This window comes from Hoplias malabaricus, chromosome 9, assembly GCF_029633855.1.
Source record: "Hoplias malabaricus isolate fHopMal1 chromosome 9, fHopMal1.hap1, whole genome shotgun sequence".
In the NCBI taxonomy this organism is placed as follows: Eukaryota; Metazoa; Chordata; class Actinopteri; order Characiformes; family Erythrinidae; genus Hoplias; species Hoplias malabaricus.
In genome coordinates this window covers 33,163,925-33,185,731 of record NC_089808.1, presented here as the reverse complement: position 1 = coordinate 33,185,731, position 21,807 = coordinate 33,163,925, and the positions used below count along the sequence as shown (strand labels likewise).

Sequence of the window (21,807 nt, the reverse complement as noted above, 5' to 3'; positions counted from 1 at the left end):
GTGGTCTGTGAAATGTTTTTGCTTTTTAAGTCTCTGAGACTCAAGAGTCTGCTGCAGTTCCCTCCTGCTTATCACAGGTTGGGCTATTGTGTGGAAACCACAGGATTAGTGTAGAGTCAGATCATTATTTCCAGAGGAAAGCCTCGATTCCACAGGGAAGATATATGCTCTTGTGGAAGCTATTGATTTTCCACTTTAAGTCTCTTGCCCTAACTTTAACCTCCTACTGCTATCTGATCTTCCATGCAGATGTGGAAAAGGCTGTCCTGCAGCTAAGTAGACTTCATGAGAATTCACTTGTATGAGATAACATGGTCTAAAGGAAACACGTCAGTATGTGAAACACTGCGGATACAAGTTATTTTTTTTATAGCCAAGTCCTGTCTCCACAAGTAAACAATGATGGCGAAGATTACTTCTCTGTCAGATTTGTGTTTTGGTAAGTGTCCTGTGAAATGTAAGCTAATTTGGATGCTATTTCTATGCCTCACCCACAAATGCAGCAACTGCTGCCAGGGTGAATAAACATCATAAACATTGGAAACCTTTTTGTTGAGGTACTGATATTAGGGGTGTGGTATTGATTCAAAATATTTTTTTTGCATTTGTAAAAAAATATTTCAATACGTCAGATTTAAGTTCAGGTTGTCACGGTGATGCAACAGGTCAGGGACCGTAAGGTGTTTGGTGTGTTCTCAGTGTCTGCATGGGTTCCTTCCAGGTTCACCACTTTCCTTCCACAATCCAAAACAAATATTTGTAGGTGTAGTGGCTGTGCAATAGTGTCTATGACTGTGAGACTGACTGGGTGAGTGTTTGGTGCCTGGAGGTTGTGGGTTCGATTCCCGCTCCGGGTGAATGTCTCCTGGTGTGTTCTCCCTGTGTCTGCGTGGGTTTCCTCCGGGTGCTCCGGTTTACTCCCACGGTCCAAAAAACACATGTTGGTAGGTGGATTGGCGACTCAAAAGTGTCCGTAGGTGTGAGTGAATGTGTGTGTGTCTGTGTTGCCCTGTGAAGGACTGGCGTCCCCTCCAGGGTGTATTCCCACCTTGCGCCCAATGATTCGAGGTAGGCTCTGGACCCACCGCGACTCTGAACTGGATAAGGGTTACAGATAATGAATGAATAAATGAAGGGTACTAATCTGTTCTTACAGTTGGTGCAGTAAGAGTTTCTACACTTCTGGGAGAGCTTTACACCGGATGATACAAGAACACTGGCCAGGTCATGTCATAAATGATTCTCCAGAGAACACTACTCCATGGTTCAAAGCTGCCAGATTTATTTATTTATTTATTTTAATAAATACTCCTTAAGCCCATGCTTGGCTTTGAGCATATTGACCTCATATTGGCTCATGTGTAGCTGCTCTAGAACATCCCTTTTCATTTCATTGTATTCTGTTGAGATTATGCAAGCTGTGTGCATGTGCAATTGAGCATGAGCTGAATTTACACATTATAAACGGTGTCTACTAATGTTTGTAAATGATGGAGTTTGAACTGTACACAGTGTTAAATAGTAAAACTTAAAATCCTAAACCCCTGTCCTATATTTATTCGGCTATAAGGCTTGGCGAACCTACCTACTGTTTCTTTATATAAAAAAAAACACGTAATTGTAGGTGAAGCATGGTTTGTTCAGGTTTAAAATGTCATAAGATTAAAGCCTTCTTCCAGCTCTGCAGCAGAGAATGTTTGGACGATTGTCAGGTTTTTTCACATTCAATCTGTTTCCTGTATATTCTTTGCCAACGCACAACATTAACAGTTTACTCAAAAGGAGTATGCCCTGCTATATCTCAAAATTTCCCTTGGCTTTTCTCAAGCCCACATGTGAGACAATAGAAGCAGGAAGGAAGCCCAGTTCTGGCGTCCTGTTTGGGGTCAAGTAGGCTTTAGCATTTATTCAGATTCTTACACCAACAAAAATACATACACACCTACACACACACACACAGGAAATGCTTTATACATGATGTAATCCAGACTGCTTCATGGCTGAAATTACTGAGCATTTTACTTGTTAATAGCAATAAAAATGAACATTTACATTGATTTAGCAAATGCCATAATCAAGAGCCATTTATGAATATGCAGTAATTTTCAATACACATCATTTACAGTTTAAAATGTCTTTGAACTAAAATACCATCAGATACAGGAGTCAGTACGGATAGGAAAAGGGAAGGAAAAAGAAATATATATATAAATCATTTAACTTAGTGAACACTTTCAGTCCAATACTTTCTGCAGTGTGCTGTAGCCCTGTAGGTCCCAAATGAACTCTTCCTTCTTCATGGCTCTAAATATCATGTCGCAACCAGGAGTTATACAATGAATTCTTTCTACATCCTGTAGTGAAAGTAATGTTGAGTTGTTTGGGTGGAGATCTCTTACATAAGCAGGTCTCTGTGTTGCCTGTGTATGGCTGTAGTAAGACCTTCGTGATCACACCCACTCTTACCTGTAGTGACCCTGAGGAGAGCTTATTCATGCAATGATTCTTTTCAAACTGTTCATAAACCACTAGTGCACTGACTCCTATGTGTGTTAGACTTCCTGCTCAAGAGTTGTAACTCAAGAGTAGTTGGAAGTTATGTTGAAAAGATGGACAATATACATCAAAACATTTGTAGACACCATTTACAATGACTTTACTGTGCACCCACTGTGGACAATAACGGTGTGTATAATTCATTCATTCATTCATTATCTGTAACCCTTATCCAGTTCAGGGTCGCGGTGGGTCCAGAGCCTACCTGGAATCATTGGGAGCAAGGTGGGGAATACACCCTGGAGGGGGCACCAGGCCTTCACAGGGCAACACACACACACACACATTCACACCTACGGACACTTTTGAGTCACCAATCCACCTACCAGCGTGTGTTTTTGGACTGTGGGAGGAAACCCACGTGGACACAGGGAGAACACACCACACTCCTCACAGACAGTCACCCGGAGCAGGAATCGAACAGGAATCGGGAAAGGTCCCTGGAACTGTGTGACTGTGACACTACCCGTTGCACCACCGTGCTGCCCAGTTTGTATAATAATAATAATAAAAATAATCTGCCTGATTCACAATATAATCTATGACGCTATTGGTAACCAATATGAAATTAGATTTAAAAGGTGATAGCCACTAAAAAAAGGGCCATCCGGCCTTAATTTCACCCTTCGACTCGAGGGTGCTTGTTCCACCTCAAAGAAATCAAGAATCTAATCTCAGAAAATGAAAGACTGTGTAGTTATGTGCCAGCCCTGATGTACCAAGTCAATTTGGCCAAACAGCAACCAAACTGTGTTTTGAACACGTCCAGTACATTTTATTTGTTTTGGTTCGGGTCTGGAACCTTGCCTGTGGACCAACATGAGCACCACCACACTCCAGAACAATCACATGCAGTTGGCCAGGGCAGGAAATACATGCAAAGGAGCGAGATGATTGAGTTCCTGTCCTGAGGGTTTGGAATTCTCACCCAGGCTGAACCACTCCCAGGCAACACCGCCTCCCATCCAGTTCACTAGCCCTCCACCCAAGTGGAAGCTACTAAATTTCCCCTACTTAGTTAAAGGAAGTGCCACAATAAGCAGCCAGGCAGCCCAGGATTTGGATGTGAGCATCTCAGTTTACAACCGCTGGAAGCTTTCTGAAGCTGCACTCTGACAATATCAGGCCATTGTTGCACTGTCAAGAAAAGCAACATCATGGATACCAGAGTCACTCTCTTCATCCTCGCATGTGCTCTATTGTTAGGTAAGTACCCTTCTTTATCATCATGTGCTGTAAGATTCTCAGAGCACCCACAAGCAGAGATAACTAGACCATGTGTAGTGTATAATGTGGCCCTCAAATGCATTGTTCTTTACTTTTCTTAGTGTCAGAGTGTACAGTTTCCTTGGAGCAATATCACAGACAAATGGTTCCTTTAAGAACCTTTCAGTGGCCGCTGTTTTAAGGAACCGTTTTGTAAATGTGTGAAGAACCCATTGAAAGAACCTGTGTGTAATATAAAGAACTTTCACCACTTAGAGGTTTGTAATAGAACACAAACATCCAAGCCAAGAACCATTGAGGAGGACTTTATTTTCAAAGGCACCCTGTATAAGTATAAAAGAGTGTTGTATCTTTCCTACAACCGGACGTACTTCTAAAAATTGCTATCTAAAATTAATATCTCTCTTTTGGCTGCAGCAGTGATTAGCTCTGAATTAGCACTGAATCACAAACACCACTCCAACTCCTCTCAGTATTATTGGATGATACTCCACCACTATAAAACCTCAATTTTTATTGATGCACAGCACATTGAGGGCCCTCAAGCAGATGCTTGGCATTGGGCGTGGTGACCTCGTGTACAGCTCCTCCAGAATGGCCCAATTTCTATAATGCTTTAGCGTAGAGATACTAATTATGAGGGGCTGTCTGGAAATGTTTGGTTGTATAATGTGTTTTTGAGTGGATGATGATATTTTATGGTCAGGTTTTCTTTATAGAGGTGTATATGTGGAGACACACCCAAAAAAAAAAGCCTTCCGGGCCATGTAGACCGGCATTGTGGCTGTACCCTACATTATCCTCTTAATTTGTCAAATGGTGCAAGGTGCATTTGATGAAGTTAAACCAAGACTTTCTACACAAAGACACAGTCAAAGAGCTGGGAAACATACAAATTCTAGCTTTGGTCACATCTTGAGCCAATCACAGAGCTGTTGCTTGTTCTAATGATCAAAAACTTACAAGGAACAATAGAATAGCCCTGGTGTATGTTATACCACATAATACACCGTTATGTAAAATATAAACCAGTCTCAGTAACTCACTAGGCAAGGCAAGGCAAGGCAAGTTTATTTATAGAGCACCTTTCATACAGAAGCAATTCAAAGTGCACTAAAAGCACCCACACAAAGACAAGGGTCCATGCAGTTCCAACCAGCTACAAAACTACAAATACACTGATCAGCCACAAGATTAAAACCACCGGCAGGTGACATGATCACCATTGGCAATCTCATTACGGTGGCGGCTGCTAACGGGCGGGACACAGTAACCAGTCCATTTTTGAAACTATTTGGTGAGATTTTGTGAGGAAAAATATGTTGGATTTGTGCGCCTTAGACAAGAGCCATATTGTGATGATCATATCGATTTAGTCAGAGCATCTTTAACATGTTAGTACCTGCTAAAAGTGCTTCAAGGAAGGAAAATATTCAATCTTATTCATTTCACAGTTCTATGGCTTTAATCTTGTGGCTGATACATGTACAGAGCTCCATGGCGTATGTTAAGACTGCTTTCATATTTTTGAAAGAACAGTAATCTTTGTATGGCAGTGTGTGTGTGTGTGTAACCGCTGCCGAGAAGATTCTGAGTGTTAGTAGAGCCGAAGAATGTAGTTGTTTGTTTTTGTAAAAGGCACTCAGAGTAGAAAGGGCATATTCTCTGAGGTGTGATTGGCTGGGGAGATAGCCGGTGGGAACTGCTCTGCCCACTCTCTCTCAGGGGACAGGAGCATTGTCCAGTGAAACCTCAATATGGCGAAAGCTCCAGTAAATCCCCCGCCCTAAATCAACAAGACCACACCCTTGGAGGCTGAGCAGCCTGAAAACACAAACATTTATTTCTCCCAAAAACAGTTTTTAATCCATTCATAATACACATATTATATATATAACATGTCATTTTTCCAACATTCTCCCAACTTATGGTTGCTTTGCCTGCTGCGTCAGTTACACTCAATACAAATACGCGTTCCTAGTTTCTACACTTCCTGATTTCTCCTTCACGCATTCTCGGAAACCACTGAAAGGTTCTTTAAGAAACCAAAATTATTTTTCAATGTTTTATTCAGAAGAGAGGCTGCAAAACCCACATTTTTTATTTTATTAAATAAATATTATTTATTAAATAAAGAATAAAAGCTGTAATTAAAGTAAAAGCTAGACACATTCAAAGCTCAGTTTTTCTTTCTACGTTTTTATTGTAATATTGCATTTATGTGCATTTTTTTTGATCAAACAGAAAAATGAATATTTTGAACTAGTCGACTGTTTTGAACGAGAAATAAAGAAAATCTTTGACTTTCACACATTACTATGCAATGTGCAGGTGACTTTTTGGATTAGCTGTAGCTACATGGGTTCAGGCCATGCTTGAGAACATAAATCCAAGGTAATTATAATTAGCATTAGGCCAGACAGCCAGGGGAGTGATACTGTGTCCACTATGAAAAGGAAACATTGACAGGATGCTGCCAGTAACCTCTGAGGAGCTGAAAGAGTGTTTCACAGGATGCAGCTTTTCACAGCTGTGCTCACAGGCAGAGGATGTGTGTACAGCAGGATGAGGCAATACTGCGTTTTGGTCATTGGCTGCAAAATTAAAGTCTGAGTCGAAAGCCTTTGTTAAAACCTCAAACAAGTCCTAAGTATCTGAGCCAAAAAGGAAAGACTCAGATGTTCACCCTGTGATCTCAAAGTCAAAGCTCATTAGATTCATTTTTCAGAGCACAGATGCTGTTCTATCTGACAGTTCAGGAAAGGCTGATGTAGTAGCAATTGATATTGATTGGTTTATTTATTTATTTATCTCTACATCGAAGGGTCAAAGGAGGCAAGGACTCAATTTCAGTTTTCGTGTATAATCCACTTTACTGAACTGGCCTTTAACAAGGTTCAGAAGTAACTCACCCAGTCCATTACTGGAACACACAAAATGGGAGGAAGAGGGGGAACGACTGGTACTTACTTATGGAAAACATCTATGTATAAGTATATGGGGCAGTTATTCTGGAAAGATCACCACCCTACCGTTGTTTGTTGCACGGGGCACCGTGGTGCTCACCACAGTACTTCTGTAATTTAGTGAAGATTGTAATATACTTCTAATTTAGCATTTGATTATAAGCTAATAGTGGTACTTTGAATTTTCACTGTAGTTTTATGGGGGAAATATTTTTCCTCAAGTAATTTATTTATTTATTTATTTATTGCTTTGGGAATTCCTTTGAGAATTTTGGAAATTAATCGTCTGCAGTCACCTCTGAAGAGCATCAACTCCAAGAGATTTCCCTTTCAAAAGTCCATCAACTAATGAAACGCCAACTGATGAATAGATCGAAGCCCACTGCTACAATGAAAAACAGAAAAATTTGATTGCCCCCCCCTCCTCTGTTTAAAGCAGAAATGTATTAAAACCGATGTATTTCAAATAAATGATGTTTATTACAATATTTGCTTTATATTTAGAGTTTTATTCTTTTGAACATACTCTGTCAACAAAAGATAATTATTAGTAAATTACAAAATATAATATTTTCACAAGAACCACAACAAACTTGATCAGGGTGATGTGGGTTCTAAAAATGAATATCAAATTCATCATTATAATATAATTATTATAATATAATCATAATATAATTATAATAATGATTAAATACTCCTTATTTCAAAATAAATATGAAGTATTCATAAATATTCAACACTGCTAATAACACTGTAAACACACATGCACACAAAGTTCTTCTGAAATGACTAATGTGCCTCTTTTTACTGTTTAGCTCTGAGCCCTGTTTCTTCAGAAGACAATAAAGACACAAAGGGTGAGTGAGATTTTTTTCATCACAGTAACACAGAGCTCCTCTGCTGTACTCTTCAATACTGTACTAATCAATGTCTGATCATTTACAAAATCAACAGCTCAATTACAGAACTAAGGGACAAAATGCTAATCACAGCTAAACACTAAACACAACTAAACAAAGCAAAACACAGAGCATTACACATAGAGCAAAGCTAAACATAGAACAAGGCTAAATGAACATGAACCAAACACACATACCATGACCCACAAACAAGAACCACTGACAAGGACTATATTAAGACAACACCAACAAGAAACACCTGGGTACTAATTAAGACACGTGACACTAGAAACACAAGGGAAGGGTATCACATGACCAGGGAACAAGCAGGAAGCAGACACAAGACAGGGGGAAACAGTCACATGACAAGGGGAGCACAAACAAGGAACAAAAACAGAACAGAACACAAACCAGCACGTTACAGACAGCATGTTCCTGTATATATTTAGTATTTTTAGTGTCCAGCATGATAAGGGATTTTCATGGCATAGTGACATATCATACACTGTTTAGGAAGTGATGTATGATAAAAAAAAAAAAAACCCTCAGCATTAAGAACTAGTGAGTATCTCCGTACCTGAGCAGCACTCTTCACTATTTTTTCTAATATATATAGAAAAAAATATATATATAGAAGATGTGAAAAGTATTGTCTCTCAGTTTATGAAATATACTAAAGACAAAAAGCATTGTTTGATAAACTTGTCATTTAAAACTGTTAGCAATTGTCTTTCACAATACACTAGAGTGTAATACAAAAGAGTTGTTTTCATTTAACATGACCCATCTTTCATTGTTTAGGAATCGTCACAACCACTTCACCTACATCTACACCTACAACACCTACAAGTAAGTATCTCTCCACCTGAGCAGCACTGCTCTCTTTTGCTTCTGAAGTGTGTAGAAATATATATAGAATTGTCAACTTTTTTAAATATACTAAAGACAATAATAGTTTTGTTAAACTTGTCACTTAAAAATTTTATCAATTATAATTCACGAGTACAGTACAGCAGAGCAGACAGAGTGGTTTTCATCTAACAATGACCCATCTTTCCCTTGTTTAGAAATCGTCACAACCACTTTAAAACCTAGAGAATCACCAATCACTAGTGAGTATCTCTCCACCTGAGCAGAACTGCTCTCCTTTGCTTCTGAAGTGTGTAGAAATATATATAAATACAAATAGAATTATCAACTTATTTAAATATACTTAAGACAATAATAGTTTTGTTAAACTTGTCACTTAAAAAGTTTTATCAATTATAATTCATGAGTACAGTACAGTACAGTACAGCAGAGCAGGCAGAGTGGTTTTGATGTAACAATGACACATCTTTCACTGTTTAGAAAACGACAAATCCACTTCATCACCGACAGTAACATCAACTGCTAGTGAGTATCTCTCCACCTGAGCAGCACTGCTCTCTTTTGCTTCTGACTATTATCACCAGTAGATTGACCAGAGGACGATAGCCCCCCCCCTCCTTTTGAGCCTTGGTTCCTACCAAGGTTTCCTACTCAGCTGAGGGAGTTTTTCCTTGCTACTGTCGCCCTTGGCCTTACATTTTTACATTTCATGTCAAAACTGTTTTACTGCAATTATTCTGTGAAACTGCTTTGTGACAACATCAGTTGTAAAAAGTGCTACATAAATACATTTGATTTGATTTGAAATTTGATTTAGAAATATATATATAAACATTCATATATATATATATATATATAAATATGGGGGGCACAGTGGCGCAGCAGGTAGTGTTACAGTTACACTGCATACCTTGAAAAATCTGATATTTTCTCTACAGTTTGTAAATATACGGTCATAATAATGAGTTGAGGATTTTTATTTTCAGTTTATATTCATTATGTTGAAATACAAAATCAGCACAAAACCTCAGAAACTGAGAAAAAGAAGACGTATGTGCTGATTTTTTTGCAGGCTTTTGTAAATATTCGACACTGCTAATAACACTGTACACAAACATGCACAAAAAGCTCTTCTGTAGTGAGTAAAGTGTTGTCTTTTCACTGTTTAGCGCGGTCTGCTATAACAACGAACGCTACACAGAAACCAGGTGAGTGAGGTTTTCTTTATCACAGAAACACACAGCCCCACTGCTGTACTCGCACTCGCAAAAGCTACAGTAGAGGTACATTATCTGCTACTAAAGGTACAAACTGTGTAAATGTACCTTTTAAAGGTGTGTTCTCTCCGTGTCCATGTGGGTTTCCTCCGGGTGCTCCAGTTTCCTCCCACGGTCCAAAAAAAAACACATTGGTAGGTGGATTGGCGACTCAAAAGTGAATGTGTGAGTGTGTGTCGCGCTGCGAAGGACAGGCGCCCCCTCCAGGGTGTGTTCCTGCCTTCCACCCAGTGATTGCGGGTAGGCTCCGGACTCACCATGACCCTGAGCTGGATAAGCGCTTACAGACAATGAATGGACAAATGAATATAGTTGTATATAGAATTGTCCATTTTTTGAATATATTAAAGACAATAATCATTGTTTCTCAAACTTGTCACTTCAAATGCTTTATGAATTATCATTCACAAGTACACATACCCTACAGTACAGTACAGCAGAACAGGCGGTGTGTTTTTCATGTAACAATGACACCTCTTTCTCTTTTTAGAAGTACGTAGCACAACAAATTCTAGTCTCCAAATATCTAACTCAACAGCGGCACCATACACTAGTTGTGAGTATCTCTACCTGATCAGCACTCTTCTCTCATTTTTCTTTAATTAAATTTCAAATGCATTTAAAGTGTAATTGTCCTCCAGTATAAACTTGAATCTTGAATAGTTATGATTTTATTTAAAAATACTTAATGCATAACTTGAAAATTTTCAGAATATATTAATTATACTGAAATACAAAATCAGCACAAAACCTCAGAAACAGAGAATAAAAAAGGGCTGATTTTTCCTACCTGGCAGGCTTTTGTAACTATTTGACACTGCTAATAACACTGTACACAAACATACACAAAAAAGCTCTTCTGAAGTGAGTAAAGTGTTGTCTTTTCACTGTTTAGCGCTGTCTGTCATAAAACCGAATGCTACACAGAAACAAGGTGAGTGAGGTTTTCTTTATCACAGAAACACACAACCCCACTGCTGTACTCGCACTCGCAAAAGCTACGGTAGAGGTACATTATCTGCCACTGAAGGTTCAACAGTGGTTTTATAGTCCACTTTTCACATTACATTACATTCTGTTTGTGTGTAAAATAAAAGAACTTTAAATAAGTTCTGGAGATGAAATGGGGCGTATGAAATCAACACAACTTTAAAGTCTACAATTAGAAAAAATAAGGTACAATTATGTTCCCTAATTAATGGTAAAAGATATGTTCCCAAGATTTCTGACAGTGTAACAGACTCACAGCTGCAATGCACAACTCATGCAGGTGCCATTTTATTTACAATCCTATCCAGAAAAAAAAAAAAAAAAAAAAAATATATATATATATATATATATATATATATATATATATATATATATATATATATATAATATAAGATGTGAAAAGTAATGTCTCAGTTTTTGGAATATAACAAAGACAATAATCATTGTTTGATAAATTTGCCATTTATTTAAAATGTTAGCAACTGTCTTTCACAATACACTACAGTTCAGTTCAGTACAGCAGGCAGAGTGGTTTTCATCTAACAATGACCCATCTTTCACTGTTTAGAAAACGTCACAGCCACTTCAACACCTAAACCACCACCAGTCACTAGTGAGTATCTCTCCACCTGAGCAGCACTGCTCTCTTTTGCTTCTGAAGTGTGTAGAAATATATATAAATACATATAGAATTGTCAACTTTTTTAAATATACTTAACGTATTAATAGTTGTTTGTTAAACTTGTCATGTGAAAGATTTTATGAATTGTTATTCACAATTACATTACAGAACAGTAGAGTACAGCAGAGTAGGCAGTGTTTCTCGGGTAATAATGACACACCTTTCTCTGTTTATAAGAGCATATTACAGGAAACGCTACCAGTTCCCCGGCGACAACCTTAAAACCGTCATCGAACTCTAGCGGTGAGTATCTTTATCTGATCAGCGATCTTCTCTCATTTTTCCCTTTAATTTAATTTGAAATACATATAATATGGAATTATTATACATTATATAATCTTATATATAGATATACAGGGGTTGGACAATGAAAGTGAAACACCTGGTTTTAGACAGTAATTTATTAGTATGGTGTAGGGCCTCCTTTTGCGGCCAATACAGCGTCAATTCGTCTTGGGAATGACATACACAAGTCCTGCACAGTGGTCAGAGGGATTTGAAGCCATTCTTCTTGCAGGATAGTGGCCAGGTCTCTACGTGATGCTGGTGGAGGAAAACGTTTCCTGACTCGCTCCTCCAAAACACCCCAAAGTGGCTCAATAATATTTAGATCTGGTGACTGTGCAGGCCATGGGAGATGTTCAACTTCACTTTCATGTTCATCAAACCAATCTTTCACCAGTCTTGCTGTGTGTGTTGGTGCATTGTCGTCCTGATACACGGCACCGCCTTCAGTGTTTGAACCATTGGATGCACATGGTCTTACTGGTGCAATGTGCAGTTAATGAAGATTGGCCACCAGGCTGCTCCAATTTAGCCATGAAACCTCCCACACTACAATGACAGGTGTTTCAGTTTCATTGTCCAACCCCTGTCTATATTATAATTAGAATATAATTTATTTTTTATTATATATATTTATTTTCACAATTATTCAATAGTGATATTTATTGACAGCAATATATTTGCCTTTTTACTTTTATTCAGCTGCAGACGCCACTCTCCAGAAAGGGGACGGTAATGAAAAACGTGTGTTTGTGTTTGTAGTAGTTTGTAGTAGGCATGTTACTGTCTTAATATCTATATATCTGATACCTAATAACTTACTGGTTTATTAATTACAGTTTAAATTTTTATATATATAAATATATGTCAGGAAATGAAGGATGCTTTTCTGAAGTGTGAGTAACATGCCTCTGTTTACTGTTTAGCTTCGAACAATGTATTATCAGACAGCGCAATACAAGAAAATGGTGAGTGAGGTTTGTTTATCACAGTAACACAGATCTTCACTGCTGTACTTGCCTTCAATATCTGATCTTTACAAGTTACAAATCAGAAATGTATCTGAGTGATAGACTGCTATTGCTACAGTGAGCCCCAAAATGATAAATTTTGAACAAGAAGCAGGATGTCCAAAATTATTCGTACCCTTCTCAATAATCAATAGAAAAGCCTTTATCGGCTAATACAGCAATCAAATGCTTCCTGTATTTTTGCCCATTGATCTTTAGCAATGAACTCCAACTTTTTGAGGTTGGAGGGTCTCCTTGCCATCACCCTGATTTCACCCACAGATTTTCAGTTGGATTCAAGTCAGGACTCTGGATTTGCCACTGCAAAATGTTAATGTTTTTGTCCGCTAACCATTTCTTCACCACTTTTGCAGTGTTTTGGGTCGTTGTCGCACTGAAATGTCCACTGGTGCCCAAGGCCATGTTTCTCTGCAGATGGTCTGATGTCGTTGTTGAGAATCTTGATGCGTTGCTAGTTTTCATGGTGTCGTTTACTGTGAGTAGGTTCCCTGGTTCATCGCTGAAAAAGACCCCCAGATCATTAGGTTCACCACCACCATGTTTGACAGTGGGGATGGTTTTCTTAGGGTTGAAATGTTCTGCTTTTTACAACAAATTAATACATCATTGTGGCCAAACTATTCAATATTTGTTTCACCTGACCATAACCCAGAAGACCAGACGTCTTCTTGGTCCAGACAAGCCTTTGCAAAGGCCAAGTGAGCTTTTGTGTGCGTTTTCTGGAGAAGTGGCATCCTCCTTGGTCTGCGTCCATGAAACCCAGCAGTGTGCAGTGTCCCTTGGACTGTCTGCCTTAAGACGTTGCTGCCAGCAGTGCCCAGATTCACCAGGACGGCCTTGGTGGTGTTCCTTGGATCCTTTAATCACCTCTCTCTCTATCCTGCTGGCCAGCACGGGTGTCACTTTTGGCGTCTGACCACGTCCTCTGAAATTCTCCACAAGTGCGGAACGTCTTGTATTTTTTATAATACTTTGCACTGTAGCCACTGGAACTTGAAAACATTTAGATATGGCCTTAAAGTCCTTTCCTGAATTGTGTGCAGCCATAATGCGCAGCCGCAGGTCCTTAGTGAGCTCCTTTGTCTTAGCCATGACCGTCCACCAACCAACTGCAGAGAGCTGCTGTTTTTCACCTGTTGAGTTGATTAAAACAGCTGTTCCCAATGAATCAGGGTAAGTAGGACGCTTTAGAACAGCTTGGACTACTTGCACAGGGTATGAATAATTGTGGACATGCCACTTTGTGTTTAAATGGAAATAAAAGCTGAGAAATATTTTTCCCCACAATGCTGCCTCTTGTACATCATCTTATTATCTTCTGGGAGACACCGGTGACATTTCCAGTCCAAAAGTCATAATTTACTCTGGGTATGAATAGTTTCGGGCTTCGCTGTATGTTACAGATAACTACTGTAGAGTTTTTTCTATAATGCATAACAGGCACATTTCGTCACTATAATTACAGATAACATATGCAGGGTTTTCACTGAGTTACGAATACCACATTCAGAGTTATGTTACAGATGATAGACTCAGTGATATTGCTATTTTAGTCACAACAGACATAGTATTACTGTATTATTGGTAACAGTGGTATCGCAGTGTTACAGATCACAGATACAATGTTCTCTCTGCCTCACAGATAAGAAATATTATTGGTTGCTGTTGCTTGTGGGAGTTGTGCTTGTGGCTGCAGTGATATTCCTCAAAAATAAATGTTCCAAAGTTCAGCATCATCCAGGTATGTATTAAATAGTTAACTATTTCAAGTACAGAAGGGCCACTGGCACAGGTACAAGTGTATCAGGTTTTACAATCTCAATAATACAATTAGATAGAGTGACCAGACGTCCTCTTTTACCCGGACATGTCCTCTTTTTTAGACTTAAAAAATGTCCGGGCGGAATTTCACAAACGTCCAGGATTTTGTTTTTCTAGAGCTTACATAGAACTTCGAGAGGCGTTTCGTTCACAAACTGTTCCCGTCCTCCTCTACTCCGATTGGTTCGCTTGAGTGAGAAGGGGGCGTGGTGAAGTAGCCTAAAATCTTCTGATTGGACGGTCTGACTGTAGAGCTACCGTTATTGGTCGATAACCTCAGTAGTCGTCCGCCCCCCGGAGACGTGTCCTCTTTTTCACCATCTCAGATCTGGTCACCCTACAATTAGATTGAGAATAGTCCATCCACGAGAAATGTCCAGCCAACAGTGGATTTATGACCAGAAACTAACCACCGACACAGGGTTAGTGTAATTAATATAAACTGTGTATGAAAGTGATGATCTAAAATCTCAAACAGTCCACTTCCCAGGTCAAACTATGTAATAAAATGTCCTGGATATGTGAAGATTACATGAACAGAATTGTTTAATTTCTTGTTTGTTTTACATTTTTTAGATACAACAGACACTGGAACTGAGAAGTGAGTATTGGTTTCTGCATGGGGTCGGATGATCAAACAGCTGAACACCTTAGGGTCCTCTTTGGTTAATTGTTAAACCTCTCATTCAGTGCTTAACAGATGAAGAGCATAACACATTAGCTTCATTGTGTTCTCCGAATGTGCATTTTGTTTATTTGGGGCATGGAGTGAGAGCTGAGGCAACCAAATTAATGTCCATGGAAAATGTAGCCTGAGAAAGTAATTTGAACTGTGTGGGGTCTGATCATTTGGGGACTCCTGTGGTGTTAACTACGATCCTGAAATACACTGCTCTTAGCTGGATGGAGACTAATATGTTCAGCTTTGGATCAGATGGGTTTTTATGTTTGTACAGATTAGATTTTCTGAGGTCTGTTTGACATGGGCTTTAAAGTCCACAATTCCCACAGTCCAATGAGCTATGCGGCCTATAATGCACTCATAACTGAATTACGGTGTTTCTTTTTTCACGGCAATGTTTTTTGCTTGAGGTTTTTTTTTCTTTGATCTGAACTGTGTTACTGTTTCTGATAGGGTTTAAAAACTTCTTTCTTTGATGATGAAGCTCATCAGTTTACTCCCTACTAGTATTTCTGGAATGACTGCACTGTGATTATTTATTGCCATGGTTTCCAATTCTACCTTTATAGTGTTTATGAGTCCTGTAACAAATGAACAGGCTGGTAGTATGTAGCATGTAACATTTGTGGCCCTGACTACACACACACACACTAGGAATAGTGAGCACATGATCCTGCAACTACACCTATATTAAGGTTACTGTGCTTAAAATGGAGTTTGTTCTGTGGTACTGACTGCTTTGTGCTTTTACTCTTATTAACCCCAGTGCATCGTTCCAAAGAACTGAAAGTAACAAAGATGGGGTCATGCTGCTGGGAGTGAAGACATCGGGCGGTGAGGAGAACGGTAAGTCACTCACTTTACTGATTGGTATAAGTTGTGTTCTAATACTAACTAACACACGCACACAATATGCAATGCTCTCCAAAATGCAGCAGATAACTCACTGCCATGGTGTATCATAGTCAAGCTCTGGGTTCCCACAGAAACATTATTAAAATGGAATTTATGTACTTTAAGAACTGTCATTTGTGTGACACTGCTACTATTACCAAACATCCGGTACTGTTGCAGCCAGAGGTTTGTTGATTTCATTCAGCCACAAGAGGACAAGTGAGGTCAGGTACTGATGTTTGGGGATTAGTTCTGGATCACAGCTTCATTCCAACGCATCCCAAATTCCTTTTGAAGGTGCAGAGATCAATCCAGAGAACACCATTCAACAGCTCCACAGCCCAGTCCTTAGAGGCTTTACACCCATATAGCCCATGTTTGATTTGAGCTCATGTGCAGCTACACCAGAGTGCTACAGAACAAATTCTCATCTGTGTCTACACTGTCACTGTGGGGGTACCTGTTGTAATTATAGATTTTAAAATTGAAAATACAACCCCTTTCATCTCCAGGATGTATGTGACGTTCCTTTATTTACACAGTTCTGTAATGAAAGATTACAAATATCCACTCCTCCTTTTGGAGAAGAGAATTTAACGTACATTTTAACACCACTGTTGTACCTTTAGTGACAATAACGTACCCCAACCGTAGCGTTTTTCTGACAGTGTATGATGGGTGCACTCAAGGGTAACTGAATTCACTCATTACTAAGTTTAAAAAGTGTAGAAAATATTTAAGCAGTGTCCCGTATGTGCCAAATAGCAACTGGCACAAAGGCAAGACATTGACTGCTGTTTTAGTTTAAGAACAAAAGCTATTTTTGCACTACATCAGTGGTGATGTAATTTGCATATTAGATATTGGTAGTCATCACTGCAAGCAACATGTTTTGACATAATTATTCCTTCATAATGTGTGGCTTCCTTCAGCCAGCCATTTTAAGCAGCTGCTCTCAGAAAGTTTTCAGCACAATCTCTTCACTGTGACTTCAGAAGTGTTCCTGAAAACCAGAGCAGCCCAGTGAGTGCTGGAAATAGGGACAGATCTAATCCTGTGTTTTCTCCTCTAAATTGTCGCTTTCCTCCCCCTCGTCTGCCCACATCCCACCCTCCGTTTTACTTTATCAGGCGCTCCTTTTCCATTTACTCAAAGGAAGCCAAGTGCTTTTAATAACTCATTGTTGTTTTGAGTTTGGCCAAGCGAGTTAAGGTGTTTCCTGCTGTTTGTTTCTCCACCTCGCTCTCATCACCCCACCCCTTAAAGACCACTGGAAGATGAAAGATAGCCCAAATTTGCCCATTTCAGATAGCCACCATTGTGTGGCACTGGAGACTTGCTGTAGGCATTGTGTCTCTGGTCTGGTCTATAGCCCACAGTCTCAGGCAGTTCTTTGTAAAGCCTTTCTGCTGTGTAAAGGCAGATTTTATTGTACATCATTCAGAATGAGAATTAGAAGCTTGATCACATTTGTAACATGTTTAATCATGATGTACAAAGCTGATCTAGGCTTTAATCTGTGTTTGTGGCTACGTGGAGGGGAAATGATGTCAGCTTTTAAGAATGTGACCCTCAGGATTTGACCAAGTGCAGCAAATTTAAACAGTTATTGTTCCAGAGTTAATACTGCATTGTGTGTGTGAATTCAGAGCTACAAAACAATAATTCCAGTGCCTTTCTGGTTTGCTCATTTGAGCTCTGTAAATAACAAGAACTACTTGTATGTGATGTAATGATCCATTTCCTGAATAGAGCGTGGAAATGATGGTGTTGTTTAAGTTATGATCTCCTATGGACATGAGATGTGACCACTCTCTGGAATAATTGTTGGAATAATGTGTACTGTAATGACGTTATTGTCAGGATGTGGTGTTTGGAAAAAGGGAATTTCCGACCATTTAAAAGTTGTAGAGTGACCTCTAGTGGAGATGGTGTCAATTACAAAAACAGAGGCGCAGTTCAATATCATCTCTGTCCTTGTGCCTGGAAAAAAAATAATAAAAATAAGAAAGATGCCTAAATTCTTAGCTTTGACATGTGTTTCTAAAGGCAAAATATTCTGCATGAATGCAGTTCTGTAAATTAAAAATCCCATAATCATTTTTACACTTTTAAAATGAGAGATTGTTGAAAGTTGCCGGTGTTCTCCCTGTGTCCATGGGGGTTTCCTCCAGGTGCTCCGGTTTCCTCCCACAGTCCAAAAACACATGTTGGTATGTGTCCATAGGTGTGAGTGAATGTGTGAGTGAGTGTGTGTCGCTCTGTGAAGGATTGGCGCCACCTCTAGGGTGTGTTCCCACCTTGAGCCCAGTGATTCTGGGTAGGCTCTGGATCCACCGTGACCCTGAACTAGATTACAGACAATGAATATATGAAATAATGAAAGGCACCATAGAAGACAATCCTGTGAACACACACACACACACACACACACACACCTTACTTACAAAACTGAAATTGTGTTTTTGAGGAGAAAAAGTAACTGTTCTTTTGCATCTCTCTAATTAACCCTTTTGGTTCGTTTACGTTGTGTAGACACAGCAGGGCACAGAGCACACTTTCATTTTTATGATTAATCTTTTTTTTTCTTTTTTTTCTTAATCTCCTGATGTAGCTGCTGCTAAGTAAACAGAAGGAGGATCAGAGAGCCTAAAGAAGCAGACACTACAAGCTTCAGAACCACACTGTTACTACTACACTGAACAAAACAGAAGCTAAGCATCATAAGCTTCTGAATTAGAATGGTTTATATTGGATATAACGTGTATGGATGCAGAGAATCAGAACTCTGTATTAACATGAACAGACTTTCTGGTGAAAATAAGCTCTTTCCTGTGGTTTCTCTTCACAGCAGCTTGAGAAAATAGTATGATCATTTTTTGATATGATTGATGGGACGATACACGAGATATGTTTTAATTATAAGAGTTGTAACCTGTTTAGATTAAAGCCAACCAACAGTAAAGAAAACATCCCTCAGCCTTCCATTCCCATCTTTACCAGAGGGGCCAGAATCATGTATGTAATGATGTATGTATGTGTAGAATGAGATGAAGGTTTTAAACAATAATGCTTAAAAACTGTTGGCCCTGTGTTATTTTCATAAATGTTTTACAGTCAAAGATGTCTACAGATGTTCAACTTTTCTCTGTAATAGCAACATGTAACGGGTGTTTTCACATTTTAAGTTATGGGGATATTATTGATGCTACACAGTGAAGGAAAGTTCTGTCTGCTTTTCTCAATCTTATATAAGTCGAGCACAAAGGCATCAGGTTGTCACTGTTTTTTCAATCAGTTTTCGCTCTTACCATTTATTTGCTGATGCAGTCTACAGTTTTCTTGTTAAAAACTACTGATAAAACTATTTGTTGTATGTTGCATTAATATGTGCTTGTCGTACTGTAATGATAAACTGCCATAATAGAATACACATAACATTAAAAACATATTTACAAGTTAGGTGTAAATATAAACAGATGAGGTAATGTATATGTATAAAAGGAGCATCAAGGAAAGCTGTAGATCTTTATAATCAAGGATGGATTGAGGCTCATTTTGCCAAATAATGTGCCAATGAAAAACCCAACAGTTAAGGTTACATTCCTGATTGGTGACAGGAATCTGAATAAATCTCTCTGTGTAAAGGCCATATATGACCACAAAGTCTCCAAAGTCTTTCAAAAATGGATAATTTTGTGTTTTCTTTTCCTACATTATCATTACAAATAAAAGGGACATGTATAGTAACAGAGGTTAGTATGCTTCTGCTGTCATTATGGTTTTTGGAACATATTGTAGTCTTCAAATTTTGGAATGAACCTATTGGGCAAATTTCATAAGACTGTGATTTTAGAATAAAACAGAATTTGCTAAACATTGTTCTCTGTTTTTTTTTTTTAAACAAGCTTTTATGGAGGAGGTAGCCCAGTAAACAAGGAACGTCCCTGGACCTTCAAAATAGGTTTAAAAGTAGTCTGTCCGACAAGGACACATTTTAAACGTCAATGGACGTCCAAAATCCATCTTAATAAGTTAGTTAAGTGGTGACCAATCGATAACGTCAGTGGACGTCTAAAACGCGTTTTATACAACTAATTTATTTCGGGACCAATTAATAACGTCAATGGACGTCCAAAATACGTCTAATAGTCGTCTTTTCAATGTCTGTGTTTGGACGTCTTTTCAGCTTTCATTTTCAACCTTAAGAGAACGTTGATTAGACGGCAGTCATTACGTTATTTCAACGTTGAATCAACGGCTAATTGTTTACTGGGAGGTGAGTAATGACTGATGGTTATAAGTATATGGAAGTGATGGTTGTAAATTACATTGGCTCAAATAAAGATTTCTCATAAGCTGTAAAGCCTAGACTTGACTTATATCTAATACAATGAGGAATATCGTTTTTGCCCTAGGTTTTCACAGCCTTATTTTAATGAATGCTATGAATGAAGTACTCTCAAAGTTTCAGCTGATCTGCCAATGCTCTGCTCCTAAATGTTTTCTTTTGCAGTAACTGCTGGGAGTTTGCACAGGCTTTGTTACAGACCTCTGCTAAATATTCATTAAACATACATTTATGCTGGAGTTTATAGTTGCTACCTAACATAGGGTGACCAGATCTGAGATGGTGAAAAATAGGACACGTCTCCTGGTGGGGGGGTTGATAAGCTCTCGCCCCTCGCTGCCGTTGTATGCTTGGCTGAACCTATGTGTGCTTTTAGGTCCTTTACACCTTTATTTGCTACACAAAACATGGGAATTTCTTTTTAAATTCATCCGAGAACTTACATTTACGTTTCGGCATAGCTGCTCGAGATGAGGGTGGGTACATGAGCTTTGCCTGACGTAAACAAGGACTACTGACGTGCAGACTGACCAATTAAATGTTTACAGAGAAGGTTATCGACCAATAACGGTAGCTCTACAGTCAGACCGTCCAATCAGATGATTTTAGGCTACTTCACCACGCCCCCTTCTCACTCAAGCGAACCAATCGGAGTAGAGGAGGGCGGGACTAGTTTGTGAACGAAACTTCTCGAAGTTCTATGTAAGCTCTAGAAAAACAAAATCCAGGACGTTTGTGAAATTCCGCCCGGACATTTTTATAAGTATAAAAAAGAGGACATGTCCGGGTAAAGGAGGACGTCTGGTCACCCTACATAACATTGAGTTCACAGTCAAAAATACCCTACACTCTAAAAAGTACCAACTTAATTGTATTGCTTCAATTGGTAACAAGTAATTCAATTAAGTTTATCCAACTTAATTTTTTAAGTTTTTGAAGGTTGAACTTAAAAAATTAAGGTGGATAAACTTAATTGAATTACTTGTTACCAATTGAAGCAATTCAATTAAGTTGGTTCAACTCTTCTCTTTTTAGAGTGTACTGCTCTCAACATTGTCATTGAAGATTCATAAAAGTATGATGCTAGGGAATGAGTGTACACCTGTTCGCTTGATCACATTTTAACAAAACCTTGTGGTGTGTTGAAGGGGCTTTTGCCATAGTTCCATAAACATTGTCCAAACACCATTCGCAGTATTGACAGATCCATTTTGTGTTTTTATATTTATGTATGTTATATATATGCTATGTAGCTTGATATTTTTAGACCTGGTGG

At 38.8% G+C, this 21,807-nt stretch overlaps 1 protein-coding gene across 3 annotated transcripts; it reads left to right on the top strand.

The window, feature by feature from the left end:
- The first annotated feature begins 3,546 nt into the window (after positions 1-3,546).
- Positions 3,547-20,057, top strand: LOC136707855 (uncharacterized). 3 transcript variants are annotated; one of them, XM_066682142.1, is made up of 16 exons: positions 3,547-3,762; positions 7,565-7,606; positions 8,450-8,497; positions 8,716-8,760; positions 8,999-9,043; positions 9,688-9,726; positions 10,286-10,351; positions 10,691-10,729; positions 11,354-11,398; positions 11,645-11,710; positions 12,455-12,484; positions 12,679-12,720; positions 14,426-14,524; positions 15,181-15,205; positions 16,053-16,132; positions 18,795-20,057. In XM_066682142.1, exons 1-16 carry the CDS (start codon positions 3,714-3,716, stop codon positions 18,806-18,808), a joined length of 774 nt encoding a protein of 257 aa, XP_066538239.1. In that variant the 5' UTR covers positions 3,547-3,713; the 3' UTR covers positions 18,809-20,057. The 3 variants fall into 3 exon arrangements, with proteins under 3 accessions (XP_066538239.1, XP_066538238.1, XP_066538240.1); XM_066682141.1 differs by having other exon boundaries at positions 12,455-12,496; XM_066682143.1 differs by lacking the exons at positions 10,286-10,351; positions 10,691-10,729 and having other exon boundaries at positions 12,455-12,496.
- The last annotated feature ends 1,750 nt before the right edge of the window (positions 20,058-21,807 follow it).